At 48.0% G+C, this 8,796-nt stretch overlaps 1 protein-coding gene across 1 annotated transcript; it reads left to right on the top strand.

Moving 5' to 3' along the window:
- The first annotated feature begins 1,688 nt into the window (after positions 1-1,688).
- IER5 (immediate early response 5) lies at positions 1,689-3,793 on the top strand. Its single transcript, XM_058539929.1, has one exon. The coding sequence runs from the start codon at positions 1,884-1,886 to the stop codon at positions 2,838-2,840; it is 957 nt and encodes a 318-aa protein (XP_058395912.1). The 5' UTR covers positions 1,689-1,883; the 3' UTR covers positions 2,841-3,793.
- Positions 3,794-8,796: the final 5,003 nt, after the last annotated feature.

Below are 8,796 nucleotides of genomic sequence, written 5' to 3'. Positions count from 1 at the left end.
TTGGCCATAACCAAGCCCACCTTTCACTAGTATTTCTCCTAACTAAATACACCACTTGGCCAAACCCTGGTGCAGGATCAGGCCAACTGTTTCACATGGACTCCAAGAAACCTATGCTTAGCTTTATGATTCAGATTGTGGCTGAGAGTTTTCATTTATCTTCTGCATAACAGAGGAGACGTGTATGTGATTTCTCCCTTTTAGAATTGGAGAAACTAACGTGCCTGAGGTTATTCACCCAGAGTCAACAGGCAGGTCTGTGGTGGAGCTTAGGTGAGACTAACTCGAACTCACTCTCCAGGAGCCCAGTCCAGGACTCTGGACAACCCTGCAGTGATTCTCCCCTAATGCCATGTACTAAGGATCAGTAGATGGACGATGTCATTAACTGACCAGAAAATTCTGGAACACTCTTCCCCTATATTTTTACCTTGACACAAAATAAAATTATGACATTATGATGGGAACACAGGACTTCTCTATTTGTATTTTTAGAACTTGGCTAGATTTTTCCAAGGGTGGACTGGTCAGGCCTCATGTTGAAAAAAAAAAAAGCATTGTGGTGAACCACAATTCATTTTTCGTCTCATTGTAACGTGCATAACAACTGTGTTTGTTCTAGAATCTAGAAAACAAAATAGATGCTGGCTTTAGTGAAGAACCAATAACTTTGTACCTAGACACAATTCCTTTGTATCTAGACAGATTAGCAGCCAAAAACTTAGGAACTTTTAGAACCCCCTTTTTCTTTCTTCGGGGTTAGAATTGACAGATGCTGGGCCGGCCTGTGGCTTAGCGGTTAAGTGCGCACGTTCTGCTACTGGCGGCCAGGGTTTGGTTCCCAGGCGCACACCCGACACACTGCTTCTCTGGCCATGCTGAGGCCATGTCCCACTAACAGCAACTAGAAGGATGTGCAACTATGACATAAGCTATCTGCTGGGGTTTTGGGGAGAAAAAAGGAGGAGGATTGGCAATGGATGTTAGCTCAGAGCTGGTCTTCCTCAGCAAAAAGAAGAGGATTAGCATGGATGTTAGCTTAGGGCTGATCTTCCTCACAAAAAAAAAAAAAAGAATTGACAGATGCTAAGAGTGTGTGTGACTCAAGGGGGCAAGGGATTCATCCAAAATTAATATCTGCTAAATATTTTGTAGTAATACCATTTGTTATCCAGCGGTATCCTTTGCCGCGTTTTGCCATCATCTCCGTTTAAGCCAGGATTGGCCAGGAGCTTACAGGTGTGTGCAGCTTTGGACATGGTGGCGGGGGAGGGGAGCGGGCTGATCAGGGAAGGATGGGGACTTTACTCCGGAGCAAAGTCCACCACCATACTAGGATGAAAGTTCGAATGATTTAGTTCTCTTTGGTTCCAGCAAGCCAGCACACAAGCCACAAAATTTAACTACGAACAACACTGTGGCTACGCTCCCTCCCCATCACCTGCCTTCTGACCACAAGTCCCAACCCACCTGCCACCCCACACACCGTCGCCCCCTTTAAGAGCCTGCTCCGCGGGACTGATGTTCGAACTGCCCTGGCGGCCCTCCTCGGTCTCCGATTGGCCGCGCGAGGCGCACGAGGGCGCGCCGGCCGGCCCGGAACGGTTGGCGGCCCTCCGCGATTGGCGGGCGAGCGGCCTATATAAGGCGTGGGGCGGCGCGGCTGCCCTCAGTTAGCGACCGGATCCGAAGCTGGGTTTTTGTGTGTTGTGGTCGGGACGCGGGCGGCCGTGAGCGCGTCACCGTGAGTCGTTTTTCTTTAGTCTGCTGTTCCGAGGGTCTACCCCCGGGCCGACTTGTGGACGCCTCTCGTCCCCTCCCAGCTTCCGAACGTGCGCCAGGGCTCGCCCCTCACCTCCGCGCCAGCCCGTGAGGGAGGCAGGATGGAGTTCAAGCTGGAGGCTCACCGCATCGTCAGCATCTCCCTGGGCAAGATCTACAACTCGCGGGGCCAGCGCGGCGGCATCAAGCTGCACAAGAACCTGCTGGTCTCGCTGGTGCTGCGCAGCGCCCGCCAGGTCTACCTGAGCGACCCGTGCCCCGGCCTCTACCTGGCGGGGTCCCCGGCGCCGCCGCAGCCCGGGGAGCCGGCGGCCGGGCCACCCGCGGGCTGGGGGGAGCCGCCCCCGCCGGCCGCCGGCGCCGCCTGGCCCGAGACGGAGACGCCGCCGGAGCGCCCCGCTGTCCCGGACGCGCCGCGGGCGGGTGACGCGGAGCCTGCGGCCGCGGCGCCGGGCGCCGGGGACAGTCTTCAGGGCGGAGAGGCGGAAGCTGCTTGGCGCCGCGTGGAGGGCCCGCGCGAGGCGGCGGCCGGGGGAGCCGGGAGCCCCGCCGTGGTCGCGGACCTCTGTCCCGAGGGGCCCCGGGCGGCGCGCCGCCCCTGCGGCTGCCCCGCGGGAGGGGAGGACCCGCTGGGGGCGCTGAGCGCGCCGCCCCGCGTGGACTGCCGCTGCGCGCCGCGGCCCGCCGAGGACGAGCGCTCCGCGCCGCCCGCCGTCGGCCCCAGGAAGCGCGGCGCGGCGGGGGTGGGCGGCGGCCCCGCGGGCTGCCAGGCGCTCGGCGCGAGCCCGCTGAAGAAGCCCCGGCGGCACTTGGAGGAGCAGCCGGCCGGGGCGGCGGCGGAGGAGGAGGAGGAGATGGAGACCGGTAACGTGGCCAACCTCATTAGCATCTTCGGTTCCAGCTTCTCGGGACTCTTACGGAAAAGCCCCGGGGGCGGCCGGGAGGAAGCCGAGGGAGAGGAGAGCGGCCCGGAAGCCGCCGAGCCCGGGCAGATCTGCTGCGACAAGGCGGTGCTGAGAGACATGAACCCGTGGAGCACAGCCATCGTGGCCTTCTGAGCCCGGGGGCCCCGTGCGGGAAGCAGGTTGAGCAGCGGGCGACTCCGACGTGAGGGCTGGGCCTCTCCCGGCTGCGAGGCCGCCGCAGAGACGAAGGCGCCGGGCGCGGTGCGGAGACTGTGGGTGCTGCTGGGCAGCACGGACTCACTGCCCTCGGCCTCGGCGGCCCTGCGGGGACTCGGGGGCGTGAGGCTTATTGGAAGAGGACGATCGTTAACTTTTGTGTCTGTGTATGTGTGTGTCAGTTTGTCTTGTTGAATTAAGACTATTTTGTCCTTCTGGAATGCGTCGCCCTTGCCCCGGGGCTCAGGAGGTTGGGGGCGACAGGGACTTTCCTCTGCCGGCAGCACCGAGAAGGAAGCGGCTAAAAGGGCCGGGGCCGGGGAGTTCCCCATTCGTTCTCGGGGGAGGAAGGGACTTTACACACACCCCTTACATGAAAGCCAGAACCGCACCCGGGCCAGGAGTGGCGTTTCCTCCCAGGATTTCCTAAATCTAGAGGGATTTAGTCTGGAGTAGAGACTTGTGTCCTTTTCTCTCCCTGCCCACCTTTCTCTCTGACTGAAGAAACGTCTGTACCCTGTGATTACTCTGGGAAAGGGGAATGTTAGCGGCCCATGTCTTCCCCACAGGGAAAAAAAGCTTGATAAACTTCACAGGAAAGTTCAAGCTTGGAAATATGGAGTTTATAGAGAAGAGATATATTTTCAAAAGCTCTAGATCAGAACTACTACACAGTGCTTTTAAAAAGTGTTTAATGAAACAAAGTTTACAGACAGAAGCCCTAAGTGGAATGACCTTCTGGGTTTGTATATATGGTGACTCCAGTCTTTGTTGTATAAAGGTTGGGGGAGCTGACAAGGTTTTTGTACAGTTATTTTCTCCGTTGTATTGATTTTTGTATAAAAATGTAACTTTACGTGTCTAACACGTATTAAATATTTTGAAGGAACTTCACTGCCTCCTTGTGTGTAATCACCTGTCTGGGCTGGGAGGGAAACAGGAGGGAGATCTATGGTCTGGGCTGGAAAATTGAAGGTGTGGTTTTTAATATCAGTCATGCACAGACTGGGGACATTGTTTGCTGACTTCACTAAGTATCAAGAGAAACACATTTAAGGTTTCTCCCCCCAGATCAGGGGACTGCTTTTAGATACTAATATCAGTGCCCTGCCAGTTTCTTGAGACCTGCTACTACAACTGTCTTTTCTCAAGTCAATTTAGACCAGTTTGGTTTTCTACAGCCCAATCTGATGGTGTCTAGTGTTAAATAACTTAAGTGCTAACTTTTGAAGCCACAAAAATGGTTCCCAGCCACAAAAATTGTTTTCTCTAAAACTACGTTTTCTGTTAAACTATATAACATAGGTCATTTTTCAGCTTTCTTATTGAAAAAAATCTGACATATGAGGGAAGGTGAGACTGATTTGCCCAGCTGGTCAGGTCCACCTCTGCATTCCAGTGGATAGCAGGATGGAATTTTCAATGCTTTTTTTCTTTTATTGTTATATCTGTAGAAAGTAAATGTATCAGTGAAAGGAAATTGTGTGACACTAGCTAAGGAAGGAGGGCTAGGCAAATTTGACTTATTTAGCAAAACTTCCTGATGTGCTTTTCTCACCCAAATGGTGACATCAGTGTTTGGGTCATGGTAAACATTTAGGTGATGACAGCTAAGTCATCCGTTGATCTTACTACAATTACTACGTTTTAAGAGAGCTTTTGTCTAAGGCAAAATGTTCAATATTTGAAAGGTATTCAATAATCTATTTCAGAAGCAAATCAATTAGAAAATGGTATCTTAAAATATGGTTGCTAGTACTTTAAAAAATGGTATTGGTCTATAACAGCTTATGAGTAAATAGGGTGTTTTAAGAGATGGGAGAAATTGAGGGAAGATTAGACAAAGCTTTAAGTAAAGATTATGAACTTTGAGTGAAAGGAGCATATGAATGGTGCTTTGGCCTTCCTAAAGTCCTGATTATATGAACTGTCATAGCTGAGTAGGCCAATGCTTGGATATTTTTGCAACTGTATTAGTGATTCATTAAGCATAAGGAACTGGCTACTTTATGCTCCCTCACCATAATAATATATTCGTAGAATTAAACATTCTGTAATCAGAGTCTTGTTAAAATTGGTTTTCTTTCAGAGATTATCTCCTTAAGTTCCGTTACAGCCACAAGAGATCCATTGAGTGCTGACTACTTAAACTGAAAAAGGTGTCCAGGGCCTTAATTTTGCTAACATTTCATGTTGCTAGAAAGTAATTATTATGCTTTAACAGCTACCTCAGTGTGTTTTTATATTTGAAAAGGGGTAACATTTGGTGTGTTTAAGAGAGTTGATAGGTTTTGGATGAGACTAAAGTTCTGTTGATCGTTGTTTTCACATTAAGATGAACCATGGGGCCATGTGTCTGCTTAGAGAATGTAAATGGACGTATCTGATAGGGAAATACAGCTTTGTAGGAAATCAGAAAAGATCATTTTTGTTGCAGAATTGTTGCAGAAGCAGTATAGTGTAATGGTTAGAGCTTGGGCACTGGAGCCAGACTTGCTTGTTTTGTATCTTGGCTCTGCCCCTTATTTGCCAAGGGACCCTGGACAAGTTACTTCATCTCTCTGTGCCTCAGTTTTTTCAAATGTGAAATTGAGATAATTGTACCTACTTCATAGGGTTGTGAAAATTAATGAGTTACTGCCCTTAAAGTTCTTAGAGAAGGTACCTCATACATAGTAAGCACTCAATTGTCAGTTATTGTTGATGTAGAAGTGAATTCTGTTTATAAATCAGATATATTATGGTCAAAGAATTGTGTATATTTGTAAGAAAGGAGGGGAAGGGAGAATACATTTTTAAATTATCCTATCTGTGAATGCTGGGTTCTTTTATTCTTCTCTGGACACTTGGCAGTCACAAAACTTAGTTCCATCAGCATAGTTTTGCTGTTCTGTATGTCTTACACCAACCCTGTGACTTTCCTGATTGTATCAAACAACTCTATTTTCAGGGAGGAGTAAGTAGGAGTGAAAACACTCAAGGAGCAAAGATCTTGTTGACATACAGATGCTTTCTGTGGATGAGTAAAAGAAAAAAAATAGCACACAGTTATTTTTAGCCTGAATTGCTTGGGCATAGAATGTTTCTTAAGCTGTGTTAATTGATAGGTCCTGGAAAAGAGCCTTCCCAGTGCCAAGATGGGGTTATCACAAACAACTAAATCAGATTCAGTGTGACTACAAATGAAGCCGTAGTTGTAGCACCTGACCACTCGGAGGGACCTGTTCACTTGAGCAAATTAACCTTAGCTCTGGTCTGGAAAAACAAATTTGACTGCCATGTAAAAAACATATTTAAAGTACTTTTTGACAAGTACTCCAAGAAGACCACATTAATAGTGAATAAAGGTAATAAGTTTTAGTACAGCGCTTCTCAACCATGTCGCTTTAAAGCTGTCTTTCCTCTCAGAAACCATTGATTATACTTGGGGAAAGGACCTAATGATGGAAAGCTTGAACTGCATGAAGGGACTGGATTTTCTCTAAGGCACCTAATGAAGTAGTAATAACCCTTCCATTCCTACCATTCATCACTGATTGGATTTTGGGATAAGAAGTGGAAGGGAATGGGCCATTTAACAACTTTGGTAGAATGCTTCTCAGAATAAAGATGTAGTAAATATTGGGAACAGAATTAATAATGACAAAACTGCTCCATTTTATCACTGCATTAGTCTGAGTCGCTTACTTCAACTTGCTAGGCTTGACAACTCAGCTTAGAGCCTGTGAGATGGGGTCGAAAGGCTAATACCCACTATGACAGAGTTTGATGGACATTTATTTCCTTATACTTTTTTTTTAAGTAGAGTTAGTTCAGTTCACTGAATAACCAAAGAACTTCTGATCTCTTGCCCTAAATATTTTATTCTTGTCCTGTTTGTGAATTTTTTATTCTCCTAGGCTTGCTTTTATCCCAGCAGTTACTGAAAGAAGATAAGAATGAAAAGAAACAGTGATCCAACCCTCCTGTGACTATGAAAGAAGCCATTACTCTTAGGTGCAGAACTCCGGTGGGGAGTGAGGTCTGCTTCCCAGGATTCCTGGCACTCTTTCCAGTAATGAGCAGTTTGTCTCTCGGCCTTTGAACCATTGTTCAAATTTAAAATTCTACCCAGCGGAAAGCCTTGGGAGGAAAAACATAGTAGAAGCAGAGTTGATGTTAGGAATCATTGTGATCTTAACTCACGCCCTGGGAATTTTTCAGTAACAATTCTTGAGAATACAATAGAGAAGAGAATATGTGAGAGCAGAAAGTGTAAAAGATACACACATCTAGTAGAATGCTTCCTTCCTGATCCAAACACAGTTTTTCCCAATGCCTGCCACAACCCCCTCCCCCAGCAGGAATGAGGGTTTTAAAAATAAAATCTCTCTCTAGCCATTGCCCTCTCCCAGAAGAATATAGCCCAAAGTGTCTTTGCTGGACTATATCCTGGGGTTTATCTCAGACCTTTGGAATCCTACAAGCAGGGAGGGAGAAGCCTCCAGGGACTGCATTCCTAAAAGGGCCTTTCTCTCCTCTCCTGACCAGCAGTGGCCTCCACCACTGGATGCTGCCCACTTATGGGCAGAAAGATGCTGCCCACTTATGGGCAGGTGAGAAAGAATATTGGCTATCAGCTTTTGAAAGCTGCAGGAAGAAAGGCTGGTCCCTATCACTATTACTGAGCATCTCTAGCAGGTGATTCTCTTAGGGGATTGGCATAAATAAAGTAGGCCTGTGGTATTTGTTGGTAAATACTTATTTTATATAAAAAGTTTTCTGGGACATGGTCACAAGAAGCCCTTATGACTGTGTGATAATCCCTAACTTAAAAGGATTGAGGCGAGACTCAGCTGCCCCTTTTCCACCCATTTAGCACCAAGTCAGCCCTGGTCCCAGCCTTCTGCTTTCTTGCTATGAACTGGGCCTCTGCCAGACTTCCCCAGCCCAATTATTCCACTAGATGCCAAGGCAAGCCTCCTTTCAGTTTTTCTAGAATTCAGGGATATGCCAAAAGCCATGTGTTCCCTCTTGTTCTTTGACTCGTTCCATCTATCAAGTCTTGGGGCAGGGCAGCTGCTGGAAACTCCCTTTCTCTGAGGTAAAGGAGAACCATTCTATTCCCTCTGCTCAAAGCACTGAAGTTATTGCTGAGATGCAGGATTTCCTTTGGCTATTCCCCGTACTTGATCCCTTTCCTGAATCCGGGATACTACCCATGAGATTTTTTCTCCAAATTGATTCACATCTGCTTGGCTATTTCTTTCTAGACAGTCACAGCATCATCTTTCCCTTTGCGGCATAGATTCTTCCATCAGTGCTGGAGTTGTTTTGTCTTTCCGTCTCTCTGTCTGGGTCTTTCTAAAACTCCCCTCCTTCCACTCTCTCCTGAAGACACATTCATTGTTTGCCTGGGAAAGAGTCTGAGTGCTCAGGGAAGAGCTGTGGTTGAGAATGCTACTGCTGGCTAAGAAGGAGCAGAGTTGCATTTCTTGACCTTGAGACTTGCAGAGTCTCTAGAACCTCTGCGCCCTGGAGATCGAGCCATAGCTGTGGTAGCTGGTTGTCCAATTCTGATGCCTCACCAGACTCCCAATTCCGTCATAATAGTAGGGGTGGATATGGGAGTATCCATCCTAGAATCAGGAGCAGCCACTGAAAACCAGCTTGGCTTGTGGCCAGATGGAGGAAAGGAGAGGCAAAGCCGGGGGAGCCCAAACGTGGGCTACACAGCATTTCCGCTCCTGCTTCCCTTTGCTAGAACTGTGTGTGCCACTTGCTAGAACAGAAAATGAATCACAGAGCTGCTCTGACGGAGAAATCCAAAATCACGTCTTTGCCTTGTCTCCCCCGTCTAGACTTTGATTGATTAATAGAAATTTTTTACAGTGAGTTACCAGAAGTGGGAGTG

Source organism: Diceros bicornis, chromosome 4 (assembly GCF_020826845.1).
Source record: "Diceros bicornis minor isolate mBicDic1 chromosome 4, mDicBic1.mat.cur, whole genome shotgun sequence".
NCBI classification, from domain to species: domain Eukaryota; kingdom Metazoa; phylum Chordata; class Mammalia; order Perissodactyla; family Rhinocerotidae; genus Diceros; species Diceros bicornis.
This window is presented reverse-complemented; position numbering and strand designations above follow the sequence as displayed.

Coding starts and splice junctions, on each gene's coding strand:
- IER5 (XM_058539929.1), top strand. CDS start 1,884: ATGGAGTTCAAGCTGGAGGCTCACCGCATCGTCAGCATCTCCCTGGGC.